The sequence below is a fragment of the Mus caroli genome, unplaced genomic scaffold (genome assembly GCF_978045245.1).
Source record: "Mus caroli unplaced genomic scaffold, Mus_caroli_1 scaffold_5, whole genome shotgun sequence".
Classification (NCBI taxonomy): Eukaryota; Metazoa; Chordata; class Mammalia; order Rodentia; family Muridae; genus Mus; species Mus caroli.
Genome location: NW_028227260.1, coordinates 117,416,385 through 117,444,258, shown reverse-complemented (window position 1 = coordinate 117,444,258; position 27,874 = coordinate 117,416,385). Strand labels below are relative to the sequence as shown.

Below are 27,874 nucleotides of genomic sequence, written 5' to 3'. Positions count from 1 at the left end.
TTTAATAATCATAGAGGTAATGGAACAAACATACTGGGAATCCACCTCTTTATTGCTGACAGAATTCTTGAAAAGTAAGGGCTGTCATAGCCGGCATATGTGATCAAAATCTTGGTGTTGCAAAAGGGCATCTTTCTCCCCATCTTACTCCACGACAAGCAGGACACTCGAATGTTCCTCTAAAATGTTCAGGGACTGGTGTTGCCCTCCTCCTGTTTCTTCTGGCCGCAGCCCTCCTGATCTTAAACCAATTCTACATTCAGAAGAATAAGGGGCTTAGTCAATACACTAAACAGGATTCCACTAAAACAAATAAACAAACAAAAGCAAAAACACATACCTTTGAACATAACCATTGATGTTTTGTTGGTATTTTTCCTCCTAGGTACTAGGGATTGAACCTAGAGCTTCATGTATGCATGGTAAACGCTTCATCCCTGAGTTATATGCTCAGCCCAACCAGTGAGATCTTAACGCACACACAAAGAAGCCCTTCGTTTTGTATTGTTCTAATTCAGTGAGGGACTGGGGAAATAGTAATTGCTCAACGTGTGAAGTTCTGGCTTCTAGCTATCGAATTGCAGAATAACATCACAGCCTTCCTTCAACAAACTGCCCCACCCCACCCCACCCCACCCCCAGTGAGAACCCACAGTGTTTCAGGCCCTGCAGTAGACTTGGGCTACTCAGCTTGTTTAATGCTTCTATCCTAAGCAAGATGGAGGCCTAGATAATGGGTTACTCCCGTTTTTGTTGTGGAGTGGAATTCCAAAGAAATACTGGTCTATAAATACCTGTGAACTGCTACCACAAACCAAACCAAAACCTAAACCAAGGCCTGTTAACCTGCTCTATCCTCTCACACTCCTGCTTAATGAAGTCTCCATTTTTCTATCATTTTCCAAGTTCAAACCCTACAGAGTGTGAGACAAAGGGCTCTTCTCCCTAAATGTAACCTACATCCCCACTCTCTTGCCTGCCACTAGTGGGCGTGCTTCTCCCTTTTAAGTAGATAGTGTGCAAATTCAGTGTTGCTCATGGTGAGGAGTGCCAGGACAGTAATACTTAGAGTTTACAAACAGTCCAGGGAGGGAAAGGAGGCCCACGTTCACTCCCAGAACACTTTCAGGATACATTGCCGGTGATGCTTAGAAATCAGAGCTGGAGGGGTCTGTGACAAGTTTTTTGGTAACGCCCATGTTAAAACATCTGAGAATGCATTAAAAGGTCATCTTTCTCCTTCGTTGTGGTGTGTGGGTCACTCTGCCCTCAGAAGGCCATTGAGAACATACTAGGTAAACTGAAGCAAGGCAAGGCAAAGCAACTCTGCAACCAGGAGCGTCTCTGGGGCTGTGGTTAAATGCCTGGGAAAGTGGAAGAGCCGCACCCTGTGCTGAGTAAGTACCCTGAGGGCCCTGAGCAGACCTGGCTGTGAGGCCTCAGAGGCCTGCTGTGCTCAGCCATTGTTCTAGAAGCACAATCTCCCAAGTCCTAAGGGCTCTTCCATTAGTGAAGGCACAGGGGGATGGGGGTGGGGGTAGGGGGGAGAATGACACTGAGGTATAAAGCCAATGCCATTATCCTGATGTTCCCTCGGGATCTTTCACTCCTTCTCTTCCCAAGACAACTTCTGAACTGCTTGGACCTCCCGTGATCACTTCTGAATCCATTGAGCTACAGATTCACTTACTGCTGCCTAAGCAAGTAGAAAAAAAATATTTCCAACTACCCGAGGTGAGAATCTAGCCCATACTGCGGTCTAGTCCCCTACCATCAACCAATCACACAGGACAGTTCTTCCTGATACTACCAGGGGTGGGAAGAAAATAATCTGTTGTCAGGAAGCTATTCACTAACAAGTTAGGTAGTTTCAAAACCATGAATGTGTAGGTTTGAGCTGTGGGCGTCTGTCTGCTTTTGAGACAGGGTCTCATGTAGCCCAGGCTGGCCTTGATTCTTCCTGTCTTCCCTTCCAGGGTGCTGGCATTCTAGACAAGCATCATTGTCCTTCCATGTCAGGATGACACAGCAGGATGTAGGAGGCAACTTTACTCCAGGCTTGCTGTTCATTCTAGTGCTTTACCAAGCACGTACATACAATGGAGCAGTCCTTTGCACCACTGTTCCTGTTCTCGGCAGTCTGTTTAGACACATGCTGTTAGCACTAGTACGTGCTTCAGCTTGTGAGTTATTCTTTACAATGGCTGAAGATCTACGAATTCCTTCCTTCGTCCTAAAGCTGATGCTTAAATTTGCTACCAAAAGTGATACCATAGAGCTCATAGATTTATAAATTTGAATTATTTCTATACCACACTTAACATGGTGTAAAGGGCCGCTGCTATCAGATTTGAACACTTTTAAGAAGTATGTCTATGTGCATACTTTATGCAAGCCTATATTCGTACAAGGTATAAATGTATATATAATTTTAACACATGTATTTAATATTTTACTAAGAGATATATACATGTTATGTATGGGTGTATGTGAAGATTAAATTAGTTCCATAATATTCTTTGTCCGTTTAGCAAGTCATGTTCTCCTATACTGGGACTTTCTGACTCCATTTTGTATTCTCAGACTTTAAAGATCCTCTCCCCCTGAGAAATCAAGAGGCTGCAGCGGCTGCAGCAGCAGCAGCAGCAGCAGCAGCACACCAACTTCAACATAATCTAGAGCAAAGGTTCCCAAGACCTCAGACGAGGTTTACAATGGCTGTCCTGCCAAATCGTTTTTCTCAGGTTACCTACCTGCACTCTGGACACACAGGCATCCATCAGTCTATCAAGATCCTCCCTAAGAGGAAAAAGTGCACATGTTCAATTTGTAGCAGCACAGATGAAATAAACTAGGCAGTGTACTTCATATTCCTTTTTGAATGTGTGCCCCGTCAACCCTTTCTCCTGCCCCCAATAGTGTCTGTAACATCCACTTTTGAGGTTTAGTTTACCCAAAGTTCACCTACTCTACCACCTGGTACCAACTTTAATGGGAAGTTCCCCGAATAATCATTAATCAAAACAACTCATGGACTAACGTAAGTAAATCTACCCAAAGCAATCAAGACATATAGAGATGTAGTCAAATTTCTAAGAAAGGCAGAACCCCACCCTCCCTCACTTCACAAGTCAGACCTCAGGTTCCCCCTCCCCCTTGCTCTAGCAGGACCTTGCATTGCTCTGTTTCCAACCAGCCTCTCTTAGTAAAGAAATAGCTTTATTCACACTTGCCATAGAACCCACCCACGGGGGGGGGGGGCTAGGCAGTCTAGAGTTCTTGGGTGCCCTTTATTTCAAGAGGGGGCATTAAGGGCCCTGGGAGAAAGTCAAAAGCCACTTAGAACTAACAGGTATTCCCTGAAAACTGGGCAGTAGGCAGGAAAATCTGCTTACCTTGGGATATCAAAGGAATTAGTGCGCTGCAAAATGGACTCCAGTTCCCTCAGTCGATTCTGGGCGAACCTAGAGCCCTGGAGGGGCATCTGCCTACCCCCAGGCTTTCCATTCTTCTGGCTCTCAGTGCCCTCAGCAACTGGCTCATTTCGTTCCTGCTCCACACCACCAGCCCTGGTGCCATTATCCTTGTCCCCATCACCCACAGGACCTGGAGCCCCAGGACCAAAGTGGCCTTTTCCTCCATTTAATTCTTCTCCTTCGCCTTCTGTTTCTACTGCTCTCACTCCAGGCTGGCCCTGTGCACCTTTCTCCTCTCTCCCCTCTCCAGCCTGGAAGAAAGCCTCTGCTTTCACATCTGGAAAAGAGAAAACACAAAGGGAAAGATCAGGACCTTTGAGCTCAGTCTGCATGGAAAGATCTGAAAGCCACCGCAGACTGAGCTAACAATGGGCACTAGCACTTTACTCACTTCTACCAGGGCTCATTTGCTTCCCAGAGACCACAAAACATCAATTCAACACAGGTACTGACCATGCTGTTCTTCCGAGTCCTCCTTGACTCCCAGGCAGAGTGGCCTGGTGACCTTGCGGCTGGAACCCTCAGCTTCCATACCCTGAATAGGATCAATGATGAAGTTATGCTTCGGCAGATTCTGAGCTTGGGTCCCTGGTGTCCCCCTGGAACAGAATGAGATCTGTGATGCTCAACCTGGAAGGGATCTCCTCTGGCCTACTTCAGGTTACAATGTTTCCAGCCCTAAGCTGGTCTTTGTGATTTACTCACAGGACGTTCCTGTGGGCCGAGCCTTTGGGGTACACAAGTGATAGCAGTTTGGGGATGTAATGAGCACGATGTGCTTGCAAGATGGACATAGTTCATGGGCATGTGGGTGTGCAGAACTTAGGGTGCCCAGTTACAGCTCAGCTGACTCCCCTGGCTTTGGTAAGACATGTAGCTAGGCATAAAGATCTCCAGAGATCAAATAGGAGCTTTCTTCCCTCCCTCTAACTCAGTCTGTACAGTCAGCACCAACTCTTTTTCTGGGAAGATATTTCATCAAGGCTAGAGCAGTCAGCTGACCCAAAACATGGAGGCCCACCCACATTCTGTTCACGGGGTGGGGGGGGGAGGGATAGAGAGAGGAAGAGGGAAGGAGAGAGAGGGAGATGGAGTTAGGGAGAGGGAGATTCTGTTGACCACCCCCGCTCAGGCTTCAGCCCTTCCCCAGGATCCCCTTATGCCATGAGCATACATACTGGATGATTCTTTGTGCTTCCTCTTGTCCACCTGGGAAGGCAGGAGATGAGCTTGAAGGACTGTGCAGGGAGCTAGAATGGCCACAGCAGCAGAGAGAGAACACAGGGAAGAGAACATAAGGAAGTGAGAGGGTCATAATGGCTCACCAGGACAAGAGGAACCATGGCGAGAGTGGCCTTAGCAGGAGGGACCCAGAGACCCGACTGGCAGCGAGAGGCGCTAATCCCCAAGGGCATAAAGAGTCTACACACTGAGGGCACACTGCCTCGCACCGCTGTATCTGGCTCACCTCGTCACACCTGAAGCATGAGTGGGTGCCCTTGGAGGCTAGAAGAGTATACCAGATACCCTGGAGCCAGTAAGACTTAAGTAGGGAAAGTAATTAGTATACAAGTCTGAGGTCCTGAACTCAAGGTAGAAGGGAAAAAAATAGCTCCTGAAAGTTGCTTCTAACGTCCATGTGAGCACACATGTGCTCAAGCAAGTGGGCATGAGTGCATGCACACACACATGCGCCACACACACACACACACACACACACACACACGTTGCATGCTTTAGCTACCCCACCCTTAACTCCGGAAATGGACCGCTACCAGCCCCCACCCAGCTTCCCTTGAATCCCAAATCCACAGATAAAACACACATGTCAGCGCGTATACACAAACACACACACACTCATTGCTCATTTTCAACTTGTTCAACTTGCCCTCTGACAAAACTGCTGGACGCTACTATCTCCCTCCTGGAAAACCATGCCCTTATCAATAGTCTTATCTCCGCACCTCTCCATTTGTCCTAAACTTTAGTTGCTTAATTACACCTAATCCCTGCTAAACATTCCTGACCACCCGCCTGTAGGAACGGCCACAGGCCGCTGTTCCTCCCGAGATCTCACATGGCTGTTTGGCTCTTCTCTCTCCAAAGTATGGCGACTTCTGTCTCTTCTCCTTGAGTCTCTTTTCCTCCAGAGACCCGGAAGACCCGCCTATTCCTTCCACCGAGCAATTGGCCCATAGCTTCTTTACTGACAAATCAAGAACCAATTGGTGAACAGGACATAGTATCAGACCATCAGACCGACGCCTATGTGCACGCACACAGGAAGAAGGGGAAGAGGAGGAGGACATATTTTAAAAGACAAAACTAATTAAAGAACAATTTTGAGCAATTTCCCACTTTTAAGGAAGGTGAAACTCGTAGGCAAAAATCTTAATTTTAAATATGTGCTTTGGACTGAGTACGATGTTATACATTTACAATCTCTGATCTCTGGACATAGACAAAGGAAGAGTTAAAAGCCAGCCTTGGGTACCAGAGACCCTGAAAAAAAAAAACACCACATGCCTTTGAGAAAGTGCACACATTCCTATGTTGGAGTCTGACAAATGCATTAGTGTCTATTTTCCGGGAGCAGAATTAACAGATTTCCTTTCTTGTCTCTGATAGTATTGGGAAGAATTTGTCCTGGCAGTTTTGTTAGTGGGGACTAGATCTCAGTTTGTGCTTTATCGATACAAATTCTGCTCAAAGGCGTGTGATGTTTCTTCAGGATCTCGGGTACCCAAGGCTCAGGCAGAGGTGACCAATTTGAAGCTCTTTACACTCAAAAGTGACTATAAGAAGCTATAGGAAATTGCAGGTTATATATGAGCTGTTTGGGAAAAAAAAGGGCTAAAGAGGAGAGAACACTGGGATGATGTCATTGGCTGTGCTCCTAAGTGTCCTGGGAATGCAGAGCAGCCCAGCTAGTCCCTGAGGCTCTTTCTGAAACCACAGGCTGAGATCACAAACAGGCCTGGCTGGGGGAAAGAATAAGAAGTGCAGGTTTTCAGGCAGGTAAGGCCAGCTGGGGAACGAAGAGACTGAAGAAGGATGCTTGCTCCTTCTTTACTTTACCGAGTGCACTCAATAGCACTGCGTAAAAGGCGACGTGCTCAGCCACTGTGGAACCTTTCAACACAGCTCATTCCCAGCTGCTTCCTGAAGACCTCCAGCTGCACTATTTAGTAAACATCCTTACAGATAAGTCATAAAAGCTGTATTCCGGGCATGGGGGATGTGGCAATGTATCTCACGGGCAAAGTAATTGCCTCCCATTCACTGGGCCCCAAGTTCAGATCTCAAGCACCAACACACACACACACACACACACACACACACACACCACTATACCACACACACACCACACCACAAACCATAAACCATATATCACACACACACTGTAACATCACACAACACACAACGCACACTCCACAGAAACACCATATAAGACAAACAACACAACTCATACACAATACCACACACACACACCTAAACCCACACATCACACTAAACACACACCACAAACCACACATCATACTACATGCACACCCCAACACACACACCCAACCACACACACACATAACACAAACTAAACATCACACCCATACCACAACGCAAACACCACACAACACAACATACATCCATGCAACCCACACACCATACACAGATACACTGGTACCCACACATCACAGCACATATACTCCACAACCTACACACCACACCATACCACACCACACCACACACATCCCATAACCCCCACACACCACACCACACACACCCTATAACCCACACCACACACACACTAAAACCCATATACCACACCAGGCACATGTATTGCAACTCACATACCATACTACATTACCAACTCCAACCCACACTCCTCAGCACAAACACACCACAACCCTTACACCACACCACACCACACCACACCACACCACACCACACACATGCCACAACCCATGAACCACACAAACACCAAGACTCAAATACCACACCACAAACACCACAACCTGCATACCACAGTACGTCACACACACCACAAGCCACACACCATACCACATACACACACCAAACCACATGCTACAACACACAAACACCACAACCCACACACCATACCACACCCACAAACCAATCCATATACCACAACACAGAAACACCACAACCCACACACCATACCACACACACACACCAATCCACAGACCACACACCACATACACACACACACACACACACACACACACACACACACACCAAAACCCATACACCAAACACAACACAACACATCACACACACACACCACAATCCTCTCAACACACAAACCATAACTCACACACTGCAACCCACACACCATACCACATACACACCCCAACCCAAACACCACACAAGCCATGTATCACACTACAGACACACAGAAAGACGACAGCACACACACCACTCCACATATACAGAAACACCACAGTATACAAACCACAACCCACACACCACACCACACATAGAGAAATGACACACCACATGACACACCACAATCCCCAAACCACATAGACACTGAAACTCACACATCATGATACACAACACACAGAGCACAACCTACACACCACAAACACAGAAACACAACAGACAAATGACAACCCAGACACTACAAAACACACAGAGAAACATCACATCACACACCACACCACAGAGAGAGAACACCACACACCACAAACTACAGACCACAATCCACAAACCACACCATATCAGAAACACAACATAACATAATTTGACTACATACGCACACACTACACTACATTGAAAAACTGTACTCACTATACCACACTAACCACAACCCACATACTGCAACCTACATACCACACTGTAAACACATCCCAACCAACACATCACACCACACACACAACTCACAAACAACACCATTTGTATGACATGACCCAAACACCACACCACACACAAACTACAACCTGCACATCACACCATACACCCTATAACACACACACACCATACCCCCCACACCCCATACCACACCACACATATCACACACACCACAATACACACACAATATTACATAAACACCCCAACACAAACACTACACCACAGACACAATGACCCCCATACTACGCCACATACACAGAAACACCATACCACAAATATACTGCAACCCACACAACATATCACACGTAGACCCCAAACCACACCACACACATGCCACTACCCTCACAACATACCACATAAACACCACAAACCATACCCCACACACCCCACAACCTGACATACCACACCATACACACACACTGCAACATATACAAAATACCACATATATGCTGTAACAAACACATACCATACCACATATACCTTATAACCCATATATCACACATAACCCACACTCATACCACAACCCACAAACCACACCACATACAAACCAACACACCATACCACATACACACTGTAACCCATACACTATACTACATACAGATTGTAACCTACACACCATACCACACACACCCCATCCCACAAACCACACCCCACACACATACTACAACCCATATGCCACATCACACCACACACACACAGAAAGAGCACATTACACTTACACCAAAACCACCAGAACCACACAGAAACACCACACCACCAACACACCAAAACCCACAGAACACATACATAATACCACACATAAAACCACAACCCACACATCAAACCATAGACATACCACAACCCACACACAACATCATACACACTCCATAACCCACTTACCACACCACACACACACACACCAACACTGACACAACACAACACATACACTGCAACCCATATGCCATACCACACACACAGTGCAAGTCACACATCATACCATACACACCCCAATGCACACACCACATCACACCACACACATACCACAACCCATACACCATACAGCATATGCACTGTAACCCATACACCACAGCACATACATACACAACCCATATACCATACTACACACACATCCTAACCTAAACAGCATACAACACCCAGAGGATACCTCCCACATACTACAGCACACACACTGCAACACACACACCATACCAAATATACACCCAACCAATACATACCACACACACACACTAACAAGACCATACACATACTGTAACCCACACACCATAGTATACAGACTGTAGTCTACACACCATACCACACACACACTACAATCCACTCATCACAACATACCACACCACACAGAGAGAAACACCACAGCACAAGATGCACTACAGCCCACACAGTACTGCAGAGGGCCATGCAGTTTTGACTATCAAAAAGGACATAATAGCAGTATTATAAAAAGAGCTTAGTAATTACTATAAATTTAGGAATTCTTATTGGATCATCATTAAGAATTAAGAAGTCATTTACTTGTCTATATAGCATCACTACAAGACAGTACATCTTCTTTGTTCTGCAGAGATATGCTCAAAAGGGTGGGCTGATACATAGTGACTGTTTTATATACATATATATATATATATATATATATATATATTAAAATAACAGGGAAAGCATGTGAATAGCAGGAATCTTTCCTAAAGTGAATTTCTCCTGGCCTTGCGTATGGGAGCAAATCCACCGTGTATTATATAATTCAAGGCATATGAGTCTCAGGAAGACCACCTGCTAGCTATTAGCTTCTCCAATGATGGCTCCTGACAAGGCAGTATCTCTGGCACTTACAATATTAATGTTTGTTCTCTTTCAGGCATTGCTGCTGGAGCAGATTTATGATTCAATCACCATTCTAGGAAAGAACTTAGAGCTGTAGATTGTCAACAATGAAAGCATTTGGAAAAATAAAATTCTTAGGGAAACTAGGTTAAGATGTTTTTGCTAATGGCTCTGACATAGAAAATCTTAGGGAACAATTTGAATTTCAGAAAGGCACACTCTTATTAGTTAAGCTAGGGATCTTTTATGGTCAGAGAACAAGAACAATGGGAGCACTGACTGACATGACTCTCACTGGGGCTGGATTAGTGATGATTTATTTCTTATACCCATTTTTGTCTTCAGCTTCCTGGTATGATTTATTAACAATTGCTGATGACTAGATATGCATTCTAAGGATTTAAAATAGATATGACTGATATTTATATGTGGAGGTTCAAATTTGTGATTCTTTTAAGATTCTTTTTTTAATATTTTTATTAGGTATTTTCCTCATTTACATTCCCAATGCTATCCCAAAAGTCCCCCATATCCTCCCCCTAACTTCCCTACCCACCCATTCCCACTTTTTGGCCCTGGCGTTCCCCTGTATTGAGGCATATAAAGTTTGCAAGTCCAATGGGCCTCTCTTTCCAGTGATGGCCGACTAGGCCATCTTTTGATACATATGCAGCTAGAGTCAAGAGCTCCGGGGTACTGGTTAGTTCATAATGTTGATGGACCTGGAGGGCATCATCCTGAGTGAGATAACCCAATCACAAAGGAACTCACACAATATGTACTCACTGATAAGTGGATATTAGTCCAGAAACTAGGATACCCAAGATATAAGATACAATTTATTAAACACATGAAACTCAAGAAGAACGAAGACCAAAGTGTGAACACTTTGCCCCTTAGAATTGGGAACAAAACACCCATGGAAGGAGTTACAGAGACAAAGTGTGGAGCTGTGACGAAAGGATGGACCATCTAGAGACTGCCGTATCCAGGGATCCGTCCCATAATCAGCTTCTAAACGCTGACACCATTGCATACACTAGCAAGATTTTGCTGAAAGGACCCAAATATAGCTGTCTCTTGTGAGAGGATGCCGGGGCCTAGCAAACACAGAAGTGGATGTTCACAGTCAGCTATTGGATGGATCACAGGGCTCCCAATGTAGGAGCTAGGAAAGTACCCGAGGAGCTAAAGGGATCTGCAACCCTGTAGGTGGAACAACATGATGAACTAACCAGTACCCAGGAGCTCTTGACTCTTTTAAGATTCTTACGACATTACTTTTAAAGATAAATAATAAGATAATTAATCATTTCTTTGTAACTATAAATTGCTACCTGCCAGTAAGAGACACTGGCTGAGAAAACTGCTTGCTTCCTCATACTTATTGTTATCTATAACAACTTGCTTGGTTATGAATGTACATAGGTTCTTAGGAATAATTTGTTTTCTTTACCCGTACTACAGGATGCTATTTCTTGTAAAGGTATTGGAAAACACACTGGGTTTTTTTTTCATAATCATTCACTAGAAGAAAACTAACATGTAGTCACATTATAATTGTATACTGCTTGAAAGATTTTTCTGGGATATATTAGCTATGGGAGAAAGAATAAAGGAGGGCATGGTGTGGCTGGAACACTGTTTCTCCCATCTCTTAACTCTGTGTGTGTGTGTTTGTGTGTGTGAATTTTATTACTCTACTTCTCTTACTTGCTGAATTCATAGTTTTTCCCCTGCCCACCGAGTGCCAGCCCCAGTACATTAAGCTTTGTTTCCTCAGAAAAACTCTGCCGAGTAACTTCCCTAAACACTGGCTGCCTTTGGCAGCAGCCCCTATAGGCATCTGGATCCTCTCCCCTTAGTGGCTCCAAGCTCTGCCTGCCTGCCTCGGTTTACCCACCACATAGATGCCAAAGCCAGTAATTTGCACAACACAACTCACACCACACAGGAACACCAAACTACACACACACACTGCAACCACCACATGACACTACAACACAGTAACACCACACACCTAAACCACACCACACACAAAGAAACACCACACCACAGACACTGCAACCCACATGCTACACCACAGGCACTGTAACCCACATGCCACACCACACACTCATCCCAACCTACACCACACCACACACACTACAACACACACACACACACACACACACACAAACTACAACCCTCACATCATACCACAGCACACACCCACTGGACACCACACACACACACACACACACACACACACACACACACCATACCAAATATACATCCCAACCCACACACCACACCACATACTCATCCCAACCTACACCACACCACACACACACTACAACCTTCACATCATACCACAGCACACACCCACTGGACAACACACCACACACATCATACCACACCATACCAAATACACATCCCAACCCACACACCACACCACACTCACACCACACCACACAACACTACACACCCAGTGGAACCAGCATACCAAACCCCCAAACACCACAACCCACACCACACACACACACACACACACACACACATACACACACACACACAGAGTAATCCACACACCATACTACATACAGACTGCAACCTACACACCATACCACACACATTGAAATGTTCAACCCACACCACACACACACACACACACACACACACCAGAACCCACACCACACACATCATACCACACCATACCAAATACACATCCCAACCCACACACCACACCACACTCACACCACACCACACAACACTACACACCCAGTGGAACCAGCATACCAAACCCCCAAACACCACAACCCACACCACACACACACACACACACACACACACACACACACAGAGTAATCCACACACCATACTACATACAGACTGCAACCTACACACCATACCACACACATTGAAATGTTCAACCCACACCACACACACACACACACACACACACACCAGAACCCACACCACACACATCATACCACACCATACCAAATACACATCCCAACCCACACACCACACCACACTCACACCACACCACACAACACTACACACCCAGTGGAACCAGCATACCAAACCCCCAAACACCACAACCCACACCACACACACACACACACACACACACACACACAGAGTAATCCACACACCATACTACATACAGACTGCAACCTACACACCATACCACACACATTGAAATGTTCAACCCACACCACACACACACACACACACCAGAACCCACACCACACACATCATACCACACCATACCAAATACACATCCCAACCCACACACCACACCACACTCACACCACACCATACAACACTACACACCCAGTGGAACCAGCATACCAAACCCCCAAACACCACAACCCACACCACACACACACACACACAGAGTAATCCACACACCATACTACATACAGACTGCAACCTACACACCATACCACACACATTGAAATGTTCAACCCACACCACACACACACACACACACACCAGAACCCACACCACACAATAAGTTACCCACACATCATACCCCATACATACCACAACCCCTACACACACCACACACAGAGAAACAGCAAACCATACACATAGTGCAACCCTCACCTGAACCTACACACACAGAAGCATGACAGCACACACGTAACAGTATCACAAACAAGGAAAGAGTGCACCATACACCCCAGCCCATATATCACACCACACACCCCCAAACCCACACATCACATCAGAAACACACCCCTGTAACACACACACATATACCACAACCCACAAACACACTGCAATCCACACAACAAACCACATACACACACACACACACCACCACCACCACCACCACACCACATACATACTATATATAACCCATACATCATACTACGCATCCCAAACCACAGCACACCTCATGCACACAGAAACACCACACCATACACTTACACCCAACACCTTACACTCACCCCAACAGACACACCACACAGCCCACACACCACACCACACCCTCATGATCTTGAGTTCCTGATCATCCTGCCTCCAACTCACAAAGGATGGTATTACAGGTGTGTGCACCATGTCTAGCAGCTTTTGATGTTCTTGCCACTTGGAATACTTGATGTGCGCTTCATCAAAGTCCAGTTATGGACATAAGGGCTTAGACAGTTTGACAATCCAATGCTCCCCTTACCTCCACCAGCCTCACACATTTGAGACGCAGATGGAGGACAGTGCTACACTTGTAACTTTGCCCCTTTGATATACTTGCCAGTGTTGCTTAATAAGAAGTCAGCACAGGAAGCGAGTCTGCTCCTCCTCTAGAGTGGGGCTGCTCTAACATCATTTTCTAGAACATGGAGAACAATCAGTTTGTGCGTGGTACTGTAAGATTTGTGGTAGCTCAAAATGACCACTGTTGTAAAAAGTTAAGTAAATGTCAAGATGTTCTTTTCCCAGAATTTGCCTCACTGCAAGGTGCGCTAAGAGATAGTCCTCTGATTGTTTAGAAAAGCCCACACAATGCCTCCCTCCGGTCCTTAAGTCTGTCCCCTTAATGCGGTTATAGGTTAACCAATGATAAACTGCCAGCCCTAAACTGTGACTGAGAACTGCTCTAAACAAATGTATAAAAGGTGTGTGCTTTAGCTACTCGGGGTCACTTCCATCCCGATTTCAGGATGACCCCAGCATGCTGGATTAATAAACCTCTTGCGTTTTGCATCGATCTCTATCTCTGCATCTCTGGGAGGGGAACATCCTGGACGTAAGGCTTTTCGGGTCTTACGATTTATAATAGGCATTCACAATACTCTTTATAGTCTTGATCCAGTTTTGAAGAGGCTAACATGCTGGGAGGGAATCCCACAGGGAAGACGCGCAGCCACCAAAAGAGCTGGAGTGGCAGTGGTAATGAAGAGCACTGGCTGCTCTTGCAGAAGAGCAAGATTTGCTTCCAGCTATCTTCAATTCCAGTTCCAAGGGGCCAGACATCCTTATTTGGTCTCACAGTACACAGACATCCACCCAGGCAAACATTCATACACATAGATTTATGAGAGTTGAGTCTTAAGCAGCTTTCTCGTAAGCTGACTGGAGTGACCCTTAAGGAATGTGAGTCCTTAGCAGCTATCTAGTCAGTGGATTAGGAGAGAAGGGCTAGGCCTGGGATGCCTCCTATAGTGCATCAAAATTCCCTCAGAGTCAAAGCAAAACAAGCATGGAAGAAGGCATTTGCTACATTAATCATTAGTGGAATGGGAGGCTGTATTCCCAGGGAGCTATTGAGAAAAGTACAGGGAGGGGATCAGAAGTCAGGGTCAGGGCTAGCAAGGTTAAAGTACAGCTTGCAGTTGAATCCCCCATTTTAGCCTAGACACTGGACTACCAGCTCTGTGGCCTGGCGAGAAAGATAAGTCTAGATAATTTTTCAGTTAGGTCTTCCAGCGTGGGTCAAGATTGAGGTCACTCACTAAAATGCAGCCTGAGAAAGTAGAATTCACAGCCAAGAAGAAGAGTGGGCAACTGTGGACAGAAAACTACTCCTGGGAATCCACTCCTGTAGAGGAGCATTCTGTCTGAACAAAGTCAACAGGACTTGGCCCCAGTCAGGCAGAGTGCCCTCACTTCCACTGGGTATGGACACGGCCTCTGAGGATCCAGAGCAGACATCGAGAGTGCTTGGCTACGCAGGACAGCGCAACTGACTGACCATGAGCTTTTCTGAACCAGGACCAGGCAGACACAAAAACTGGGAAGTGCAGACTCCAGGCCCAGTCTCAAAGAGCTCAGGAGTGCTACACCCACTCCAGTAGTGAAGCGCATGACAGACCAAAAGCCTGGATGCAGTCCTGAGGCAAAAAGTTCACGGAAACTTAGTCTCATACATAGCACGTATGGTCCAATTTTGTCCTTGAGAATGGATCTGTGTGCTTCCTTTCATTATTGTTTTGTTATAGGTGCCTCCAAGCAATGCCTTGCCAAATACCTAAGCAAAATTGAACTTTGCTTCCTGGCCTTCACCAATGCCCTAGGTAGTCCTTGAGCCGACCCTGGGCTTGGAATTCAGTAAGAATGTTGACTATTCAGTGACATTCAGAATTGCCTTTAGTATTTATTGTAAGAGAGATGTGAAAGAATTCAGGCATTACTATCTACTACAAAGAATTAGAAATCTCAGGGCAAGCTTAGCAACGTAAGTTTAGAATTCTTATTATAGTTATGTATGGCAGACTACATTACTTATTAGTAGAAAGTCCCCCCACACTATCACTCAGAATAAAAGCCAAGTCACTCCCATATACAGGAATTTACAATGGTTTAGGAAGTAGATCAGGCTGTGGTTTTAGAGTATTGAATTATTCATGAGAAGGTTAGCTAGAACGGAACTCCCTAATTAGAGCCATGACTTAGGCATGAAAGCCCTTGCCCTGGGAGTGTAAAGACCTCACACCTGGCTTCTAAGACTATAGTTGACCTTAGATAGAGCTGACCTTATCTCAGTTGTTTTATTGCCCAGTTCCTGCCAGTCTTTGTGTTTACATTCCTCTCTGTTTTGTGTAAGAGTCATTAAGCATCCGGGACCTTACTGTACCTTGCCAATGTGTCACCTAACTTCTCCATTTTCTTCTGTATATAAAGTTCAATGCTCAATTTGAAAAATTACATTCAGATTCAGCACACTCCCTTGTGTCCTGTCTGTTTGTCACCCCATTTTCGCCAACTCTATGCCCATCTGTCCGAGACCCTGATTCAGGGGGGCTGACTGAGCACAAAGTTTGGTCCTTGAGATTTCTGTCAGGACCAAGATATTCTACTTGTCTGAAATTAGGGTTCCTGTCTCCATGAGCTCAGGTTAGAATGAAAGGGAATGGAAGCATGCCCTCTAACAGTTGCTTTAGTGCAAACATACACACACAGAGATGATGAATGTGGTGGTGGTGGTAGTGATGATGGAGATGATAAACATTACATTAAAAAAGAAAATAGCTTCTGCTGTGCAGTTCAGAATAACAGTGCCCTGATGTAGCTGTGGCCTTGTCAGCAAAGCACTCAGCATGCTGAGGCATTGCCTATTCTCCTCTGCTTTCAGATGTGGTTTAAGAACAGGAGAGCCAAACAGAGGGCCAGGGAGAAGAAAGCAATGCTCAGCAGCACAGCAGGTGGGATCCAGGACCACATTTGCATGATGGACCCAGAGGAGCCCTAGGGGACCAAACCTCCAGGAGCCACAGGGAGATGGGCTGGCTGTGTGCAGTCACAGTTTTACCATTCATGAGGGAAAGCCACCTTTCTCTGTCTCCATTCCCACCACAGCAACAATAAAGAGCAAAATTTCTGTATATTTCCTTCTGACTGTGGCATGTAGATGCAAACCATTCCCTAAATGAGATGCAAACAGATTGGCAAAGAGGTCTTCCTGTTGGAGGCAGCATGCCTGTGTCACCTTCGGTGGCCCCAGCACATCACAGCTGTTTCTGTGGCTCACATTATTAGCAGGGAAGGAGCTTGCAACTCTCACTACTGCAGACCACACCCCTGTTCTGACCATGAGGGTGCAGATACAAGCTCATGGAAGTCCCAGTTGTCCCCATAGGCTGATGGTGAGTTTTCCTTCAGTACTGCCCCTTCCCTAGCTCATGAGTTCAGTAAGATAGTTGGTCTGCAACTTCCTCAAGGCCAGTCTCGGGATTCAGGGGAGCAGGCAGGTAAAAGTTCACCTTGCCTGCACTCTGCCTGTTTCCCAACCCCTCTCAGCGAAGCACACATGGCACTCAGAGCCACTGGGACACAGGTCCTATTGCCTCAGAAGGACTAAGACACTCTATCGTTTGCAGGCTGCAGGAAGGCTTGTGCTTCTCTCTCTCCTCCCAGCCCGGGAGCAGGATGCTGAATTTAGATTTCTCCTAAGGATTTGGCTCTAGTTGTTTCAGAAATAGACCAAGGTATTTTGTTTTCATTTACTTTGGCAGCCTCTTAAATAATTTCTTATATAATTGGACAAGACCCCCCCCCAAAAATGCAGTAAATACCCACTGTATTACACACTCATGCGCTCACCCGTCTTCAGGTTCTAGGTGGCAGCCACATGCCTTCCCTGGTCTGGAGGTCACAGATGAGCAGACAGTAGTCCCGTCCACCACAGTTTCTCCTTCCCTTGGTCTTGCTCACTTCCCACCCTGGAAAGACAAGCTGCTCCCAGTCACCTAAGTGTACTCACCCTTGTTACTTTTTCTCCATCAGTGGATTAATTCCATGTGAAGACAAGTGGGGCTTCCAGCAGCTTGGGAGGTTGGAGGAGGCAGGCAGTACAAGATGCAATGACACAATACCAATTGAAGAGTGGGAACGCTGAGTGTCAGTCACTAAAGAAGCCAAATGCATTGAACAGTGAATGAACGGGGTGAGTTACACAGTTAAATCAGGAAGGACGAAATGATCTCTAACTGAATTTGAGCAGCAGAAATGGTCGTTTGCCATGTTGGAACAGAAGAATGATAACATAAAACTGCTTTCCAGCAAAATCAGTGATCTGGAAAAATTAAAGAATTTTGATGAGAAGTATGGAAGTTTTTTTAAGATCTCTTATTTTTATTTTGTGTGTGTGTGTGTTTGCCTGCATATATGTCTGCGTACTGTGCACATGCATTGCCTCTGGAAGCCATAAGAGGGAATCAGATCCTCTGGAAGGGGAGTTATAGACCACTGTTAGCCACCATATGAGTTTTTGGAATCAAACCTCAGTCCTCTGGAAGAGCCACCAGTTCCCTTAACCACTGAACCATCTCTCCAGCTGCCAGTACTATGAAGATTGAGAGTCTACTCCAACTAACTCTTGTGTTCCAGAAGATAGCACCTGTTGCACAGATTTATTTGTGCTAATGCTTGGCGGACTTAACTCAGACAAAGACATTGAAAGCATCCCATGGCACACAAGATGATTCTTTGGAAGAAAGTGCTTGCTGCCAAGCCTGAGGACTTGAGTTCTATCCCCAGGATACACATAGTGGAAGAAGAGGAGAACCATCTCCTGCAACTTGTCCTCTGACTGCCATATGCACGCACTGTACTCAAGCATACACACACACACACACACACACACACACACACACACACACACGTCTATGATTTAGAGGCTATCTGGTCTACATAGTGAGTTCCAGGCTAGTCAAGGCTACACAGTGAGGACCTGGTCAAAAGATCAACTAACTTTCTCTCTCTCTCTCTCTCTCTCTCTCTCTCTTTCTCTCTCTCTCTCTCTCTCTCTCTCTCTCTCTCTATCTATCTATCTCTATCTCAATTAAGAGGTCTAATAAAATATTTAGAGTTGAAGTATGAACCTAAAGATTAAAACTGAAGTACTTGAACTCAGACAGAGGTAGGAGGTGTTGCTGGCGGATTTAACCACCCCTAAACCACCTTAAAAATACACGCTGACTGCTGTTGCCAAAGAAATGGCTAAACTCCCACCTCAGAAAGAGGACAATTTTTTCTTAATTATTTAAAAGATAAGAATTTGCATTGGGCACAATCAATTTCTTCAGATACACTCCTGGCCAGTCTCTCGCTTTATAAGGATCTATCCCTGGATATCCTGCCAGTGAAAGAACGGGAATTGTCGAGCTTGTAGATTTCCCAGTCCACACCGAAGCCTTATATAAGAGAAACAGGCACACCTCCTGCTGTCCCAGGTTTACTGCTGAAAAGAAGTTGAAGAATGAAACTGCTAACAAGTTGGGAAGGGCTCTCATAAGAATCCGAACTCGATTGTGTGCCTTCCAAATCCAGAAAGCCAGTGCCCACAGCAGTACCAGCTGCCTCACAGTGGAGCTCAGCTAAATTCATCTTAATCCAGAGGGCACCACCTTGTGGAGTACTCACACATTCTTACTGCATAAGGCCTGGCACTTTCATTCTTCTTTGACCAAATATTCCAATGTTGTGGTGATTCTAACCTGGAAAGTTTCTTAAGTAATGAGCCTAGTTTGCTTCCTGGTGCTGTAATAAAACACAGACCAAAAGCCATTTGTAGTAGGAAAGGTAACCCACTTGGATGGTGGGTTACAGTCCATCCTCAGGGGAAGCCAAGGCAGGAACCTGGAGGCAGGAGCTGATGCAGGGGTCACAGAGGGGTGCTGCTTACTGGCTTGTTCCTCATGGCTTGCTCAGCCTGCTTTCTTATAGAACCTAGGACCACCAGCCTAGGCATGGCACCAACCACAATGCACTTGACCTTCTGCCCTCCACTTAAGAAAATGCCCCACTGGCATGCTCTCAAGCCAATTTGATGGAGACTACCCTTCAGCTGAGGTACCTTCTTTCCAACAGACATTTTGTCTTTCTTTTCTTTTACATTTTTGTTTTTACTTTGTGTTGTTTTGTTTTTGAGATAAGGTTTCTCTGTGTAGACTTGGCTGTCCTGGAACTTATCCTGCAGACCAATCTAGCCTCAAACTCATCCATCTGCCTCTGCCTCCTGAGTGCTGGAATTAAAGGTGTGTGCCACTACCACCTGGCTTAAAATATTTTTTTAATGGCTAGTGGAGCTGGAGAGATAGCTTAGTGGTTAAGTGTGCTTGCTGGTCTTTTGGGAGACCTAAATTTGGTTCCCAGGACCCTTGCCAGGTGGCTCCTTAGGGACCTGTACACAGAGGTGACAGAGGTGAGTGTTGCATTTTGGATAGTGTACTGGTGGCTCAAGATGACACCAGGATGGATTACTGGAGATGAATCAATTCACTAGGCATTATTAGTACCTTGGAGAGACATACAGAAGAACAACATGGCAGCGTTCTGAGGAGAGTTTAGCACCAGAGTTAGAGCCAGACAGCAACACAGGTTTTCTGAAGAAAATCAGCAGAACCCCCATGGCAGAAAAGGGAGTGTGTACTTACACTACTTGAAAATAGGAAGGGTACATAGCCAGAGTCTGCAATCAGGCTCCCTGATTCCCAGGCAGGAGGTCCATATGAGGAGACAGGATGTACACCCCTTCAATACTGACTCACTTTCTATATGAGGTGTCCTGATACCTGTCTATCAGCTAGTTGGGGACTCACAGGCAATGTCCCCATAGAGGACCTGTCAGTATCTGAAAGAGAAGACCTAAGCAGAGGCTGTACTATAGCACTACACACTTACATCATAGTGTAAAATTGGCCAATTTGCTAAAAACACAAAACAAAACAAACAAAAAAACACGAGGCAAACTAGAAAAAAACAAATTTGTACAATCTCCGTTGACAAGAGAAGAGTAGAAAGCATGCATTCATGAATATTTTCTGGAGCGATTGTGATCATGTCAAAAGGTAATTTTTCCCTTAATTTATAGGATGCTATTAGTCACATAAAAACAGTATTTATGTGACTTAAAGAGTAGGGAATAACTCTCAAGTCTAGCTCTGTGCTGGACTGGAATCTGAAGATTGTCATGTACTCAGTCAGTAATAACTGATTTGTAGGATTAAGGTTACAATGCAAGTTACTTTAGTCCATAACAGTGTTTGTCAACCTTCCTAATGCTGTGACCCTTTAATACAGTTTCTCATGTTGTGGTGATCCCAACCATAAAATTATTTCATTGCTATTTATAACTCTAAGTTTGCTACTGTTAAGAATTGCAATGTAAAATCTGTATTTTCCAATGGTCTTGGGTGGTCCCTGCTAAAGCATCATGACCCCCACACAGATTGAGAATCACTGGTCTATTCTTTATCATTCCTTATAAGAACTGTTTTGGTAAAAAGGAAAGAGAGTGAGCTAGAAACAGTGTCAGATGATGCCAGTAGCTCTGCTTCTCAGTGCCCTCCCATGAGTGCAGTGACTGAAGGCACTACAGATCAGATAAAGTTGTTTCTGGACCAGTAGAGAAACATAGCAGCCCCTCACCGAAAATCTGCATCCCAACACCACAAGCCAGGCTCACCACCACACCTAACTCAGGATGCAAGTTAAGACTTCAGCTTTCACGAGCATTGAAGCCTCTGGGGGAACCAAGAAACTAAAGGTTGCTGAGCTGCTTTGCCAGTTTACCTAGTGAATGGGGCTCTAGACGACCTGGGCATGGCAAACAGGACTCTGCAAGGCCTTGCTCTTCCTCCATTCCATCTGCCTTGATAAAAACTGTTAGATTACATTCCTAAAGCTTACTGTCAAGGTCCAGTCCCTTATTTTGCTATTTCCTCCTCCTTAGACTGACCTTCAAAGGTCCAGCTATTAAAGTTTTGAAGTCCAACAATAAAAAGCCCCTTTTGGCTGCCCTAATTAACATGCCTAATCAAAATGGACCAACTCATCCTAACACAGGGCAAATGAGTGAGGAGGTTTCCCCTTTTACCTTTATAAACAGCCACTTACCTACGGGCCACGTCTGTCTTCTCTCTATCCAGAGGCAGTCCTTTGTCCCTCCTAGGCAAATATCCCTTCTTACTCTCCCTTGCTCCCTTCCCCTTGTCCTTTACTCTCTATCTCCTACCTTCGTCTCTTATTTCCTGTCTACAGTCCTTCTGGGGCAGATAAATCTCCTTTGTGCTAAGAACTTAAACTTGGGATGTCTCATGCCAAATTTGAGGTCCTTTCAAGTATTCCCGCTGGAGTTCAGAAATCAGAGTGACTCACATGCCACCAATAAGAATAAAGACAATGTTCCCATCTACTCTCAACCCTTTGGACATGAATATCTTCAAAGGGCTCTCCAAATAACTCTCCATACTCTGTTTTGTAAACATCTTAGAGCTTTGTTAAGAAATAAGTTTTGGAAAAAGGACCATGTCACATTTAGCTCCACTGTGGTACTGAAAGTTCACTAATATTAATGAATCTTGACCCTTGCTACCTTCAAATCTCTCTAAATATACACCACAATTCAAACTTTTAAGAATCTACATTTATGGGAGAAAAAGACTCTGAATAGTAATATTGGGAGTAGTAGGCCTCAAACAGGAACATGAGTCCTTTGACACAAGATATTTCAGTTTAGGAAAGTATCAAAGGAAGATTCAGTATAAAACCTCATTAATTGGGATAATGAGAGGATAGGGGAATTTGACAGGTTTTCTTCTGGCCATTTAATAACTTACAGGAGTGAAGTGGAAACTAAAGGGTTCTTTGGAAAGTCAGTTGTGTTGTATGGTGTTTTGCTGGGACAAACACACGAAGGAATGTTTTGCTGAAGAGGACACAGGTGAAAAATCTAAGGCAGACTCATGAAGAAACATTTTGCTGAAGCAGACACAGGAGAAAGGATGTTCTACTAAAGCAAGCATGTGAAAGGACTCGTGATGAGGGAATATTTGCTAATGACAAGCATATATTGCTCTGCCTTACATTCTTAGTTGAGCTGCATTTGTAAGGGACTTCATAGAGAAAAATGCATCAAAAAACTTCTGGTGCTGTACTGCGTTTTCTTACCACTTCCACGGACTCCGGCTGATTGTCAGAGTGATGTTAGCTGAGACAGTCTCACGTGGAGTTTTGCTAAGACTTATGGGCTCAAGCAAGACCCATGAAGGACACTTGATATTTGGAGGGAGTATAATCGGACTGAACAGATGGTCATGGAGGCTGAACTTGTCTTGTTGGTAGAGCTATCTGTGCAATGCTTATTGGTCTCGCCTCTTTGCTGATCTTCACTTCGCTGAGAAAGGCACAGCCAAAAACGTATCCTGGTGTTCGTGTTGGCCCTGGATCCTCCTCCTGCTGACTCATGCAGAGGTTGAGGCCTGGCTGTCTCTATTAGGTAGTGTCACCACTGCTGATTCATGTTTGCTATCCCAACTCTACTGAACTGGACTGCTGGTGTACCCATGAAGTGTTTGTGAGTGGGCTAATCTGTTGCTTCCGACCTGGGAATTGAACTGCCAATTTTCTGACAACAGAAATGGGAGTTACTTCAAAGAATCCTTTCCAAACAGGTGCACTTCCCCTGTAGTCTTTCTTTTTCACCACCTCTGGTGGGTGGTGGGTGGTGGGCTAGAAAGGAGGCTAAAGTGTTTAAGAACCATCATTAAAAGTAGTTTTTGGAAACATTAAACTTACATAGGAGTTCACAGATTAGTCTTCCCTTGATAACTCTACCTGCATCCTATCCTCAATGAAAGCACTTGAATGTATTTATTTTGGAGAGGAGAGGAAAGGTCCTATGTCTATTCCAGGTCCTGCTCCACACCTCACGTTCAAGGAGGGTTTCATGGAGGACAGGGTGCAATTTAAGTTTCCAAAAGGGATTTTTCATAGATTTTGATACTTTTAGCCCTCAGTATTAGATCTAAGGCCTTACACATTGAGACAAGAACTGCATTCTGTGCTCCACCTTCAGCCTTCACAATACTAAATCAATAAAAAATAAAGTTCCTCTAGGGAATGTAAAAATCTCACTGGCATATAAACTTACATTATGTAATTTCAGCTATGAACCTAAATGTATAATTAACCAATCCCTTTCTGCCTTTTATTGTAGGATTGGTTTAATAGGAGGAAAGCTAAGTATATGAAACAACAAAGGCTGTAAATACTCAGAGAGCTCCTCCTGCTACCCAGATACCATTACGTTGAAGACTCTGAAGGAGCCCTAGGGTGTTGCTCTTACCCAGAAGCCAGATGCAAATGATATTATCTGATGCCAACAACACCTTGTTACTACACTCTTATTCCCTTGGCACTTGTATTCACAAGAAAGAAGTGGACTCTCAGGTTCTCTGTTTCGTGTGTCTTCTGGAATAGTAAAATCGATACACATAAGTTATCAAGAAAATATTTAAATAGAAAGGCACATTCCCCTCCCATCATGATATGACAATGCTGACTTACCATCAGTAGGTCCTGTGCAGCCTTAAGCTTCCAAACATGGCATAGTTTGCTTGCACTGCCTTTCACTTTCTTTTTTGAGGCCTCCCCCCACATTGTGTTCCATGGGGAGATAAAACAAACACTGCTACTCAACACAGATAGGGAACACACTATAAACCAAAGTACAGATAACACCAAAGTCCAATTTGGTGAACCAAAGAATTTCGGGGGAGGGGAGGGAATTTAGGTACAGGAACAGAAATGACTCAAAGACAGCTGCATCACCAAAACCCACAACAAGACTAGTGACAGACAGCTCACAAAACTGAGAACCTGCAGCACAATGCACAGCCTGGCAGCAGCTCAACAGGTTGGAAGAGTATCCTTTACCAGTGCCTTGGTTAGTCTAAACCCATTCCAGGAAGTTCACCTGCTGTCTGCTTCTTCCAGGCAGCTGATCTGGTCTCATCATCTTTGCAGGTCAGCTTGTCTGAGAGTCTTCTGGGCAGTGCAGCTCTACTGAAAGTCTTTGCATCATGGCTCTGCTTCCTATGGCACAGAGAGACCCAGTGAATATTGTCAGTTTCAGAGACTTCTTGAAGTTATATTGAGTTGTTTGCCTTCCTGTTTGAGGAGCTTCCTTGCAGAATGGAATGTTTTAAAATCAGAGGAAACTGTTACACAGCATCCCATCCTTTACTCTTACAGTCTTTCTGCTCCCTTTTCTGCAATGATCTACAAGCCTTGGAGGGGTTGACTATAGATGTCCACCTGTGGCTAAAAATATGCCACCATGCCATAGTAACAGTCACTTGTTCTCAGTAGCTTCACCATGGTTATGAGTCAAGGCTACTCACAGTGTGACCTATGAACATAAACACACATTTAGAAGACATTTGACAGTCACATCACATCCATATAAGAAACATTGACATATGTTGCTTCCCTATTGTAACCTATGACCTCCTTAGCCACAGGTTTTTGTCCTGGATTACAGGAACAGATATGAACTCCCTTTTGTGGAGTGGGCCTTAAATCCATCTGGAAAACTACTGGTCTTACCTATGACAGCTGAGCCACGACTAGATAAGCAGATAGATCCTGCTTAGTGTGTGGGTATTTCAACAAGCAGGGCCCATAGCCAAGCAGGAATGTTTGGTGACAGATCTCCACTAACAACCTGCATAGTGTTCCTTCTGGCAATTTGAAACCTGGCACTATGCTTTCCCAATCACCATACCTGCCTATTGGGGGAGTTCTTGACTTGGCAAAACATCCCCTCCCTGCTGCTTCCACCCCCATAACCTTTTGCTGGAGAGAAATATATCCTTGGTGGGGGATAGGGCAGAACTAGTGAACCTTATATTCCTGAAGCTATTTTGAGTGTTTTATCTTCTTGTTTAAAAAGTGTCTATACAGAATGGAATATTTCAATCTCAGAGGAAACTGGTATACAACATCCTATCAGGCTCTCATCCACTTCACCCTGTCCATGTCACACCATAAAGATGCAAGAGGAGGAGGGATAGTCCATAAGAAGAGAGAGTGTTTGTCCAGACAGAGCTGATTTTGCCTATACCCCACAGTTCATTCCAGTTTTGGACACTGAAACTTCCTAAGGGCCTATTCACAAGATTAATGGACACTCACAATCCCCTTCTCTACTCTCTCTGCCTTTGGCATAGGAGACATTGGCCAGGCCTCAAGCTGAAGTCCTAGAGCTTCCACTGTAACATAACCATCCATCATCCCATCCACGCCAAAGGGAAGACGCTTCCTTCTCTCTCTTTTGTCTCCCATTCAGAGCCAGGAGGAATATGCCCTTCCTTCTCAGAGCAGAGGCTGACTGGTACTCCTTAAGGGATCTTTCCAAAGCATCTGCTTCTTATGGTTTTGAGAACAAATTAATCCTTAAAGTCTTTTTTGTTCACCATTGTAAACTCTTAAAAGGTTCTTATTAAGAGTAGAGATGACAAAAATTCAAGAAACTCTCATTGTTTTTATGTTATTTGTGCCTACCCTTTTGGCTCTCTATGGCATCCATGAAACTACCTAGGATCTCCCAAGGTCACACATGGCACAGAAGGATACTGGATAGAAGTGGGGTTTCCATAGTTCCAAAGTCCATAGCACCCAATGATTTATATAGTTATAGAAGTGAACATGATTTTCTATAAGGGGCTGGAATTCCTTAGGACTTTACTGATCAGATAAGCTATCCAAACCCTCTGAACCAACTGCCATGTTCTGAGCCCTCACATGTAACAAAAGAGGTGCAAGAGAGGCACCAGCAGCTTAGGAGAGCAGAGCTAGAGCTAGAGTGGAGTTATTTCCTATGGTCCTAAAACCCAAGCCAACTAGAGAGGCAGAAGATTGAAACACCTGGTATACCAAGATGCTTTTATGACAAAACTGTACATTCACACAATCTTTGAAACAAACATGATTACATTTTAAAAATCAAATCAGGCCCATTGCTTACTATTTGACATGAAAATGAAAAAACAAAAGCAATGGAGCTGAGAAGATGAAGTAGATATTGCTTGCTTTTTTGTTTGTTTGTTTGGTTTTGGTTTTTTAGTTACCCTAGGCAGAGCTAAAACTCACTCTGCAACCAAGAATGACTTTGAAGTTATGATATTTTCTGCCTCACCTCATGAGTGCTTACAATACTGAAACACCCTGCCACTTCATGGAATTTAGGCACTGTCAAAAATATTTAATCTCAATCTGGAACTTCTACCCTGCCTCTGAGTAGTCAACAGGCCTTGGGGGGGGGGGGCACGATTTAGCATTACAATACAAGCAGCATCAGACCAACCTACTACATTTCCCCCTTTTGTCCAATTACAAAGGCTTTTTATCTCAGATATAAACTGAATATAATCATAACAATTATAAAACTGTAAGTTATGATATACATTTATGATGTCCAGCCCATTTATATATGGCAA

At 44.7% G+C, this 27,874-nt stretch overlaps 1 protein-coding gene across 4 annotated transcripts; it reads right to left on the bottom strand.

Annotated features, from left to right (window-relative positions):
* On the bottom strand, positions 1-25,059 carry LOC110286922 (homeobox protein Rhox5). 4 transcript variants are annotated; one of them, XM_029472992.2, is made up of 9 exons: positions 24,942-25,059; positions 24,721-24,845; positions 18,355-18,499; positions 5,554-5,682; positions 4,655-4,726; positions 3,930-4,075; positions 3,396-3,753; positions 2,754-2,799; positions 1-253 (listed from the first exon to the last, which is right to left on the bottom strand). In XM_029472992.2, the coding sequence occupies exons 4-9, from the start codon at positions 5,670-5,672 to the stop codon at positions 104-106; spliced, it is 891 nt and encodes a 296-aa protein (XP_029328852.1). In that variant the 5' UTR covers positions 5,673-5,682; positions 18,355-18,499; positions 24,721-24,845; positions 24,942-25,059; the 3' UTR covers positions 1-103. The 4 variants fall into 4 exon arrangements, with proteins under 4 accessions (XP_029328852.1, XP_021009250.1, XP_029328854.1 ...); XM_021153591.3 differs by having other exon boundaries at positions 5,554-5,677; XM_029472994.2 differs by lacking the exon at positions 5,554-5,682.
* Positions 25,060-27,874: the final 2,815 nt, after the last annotated feature.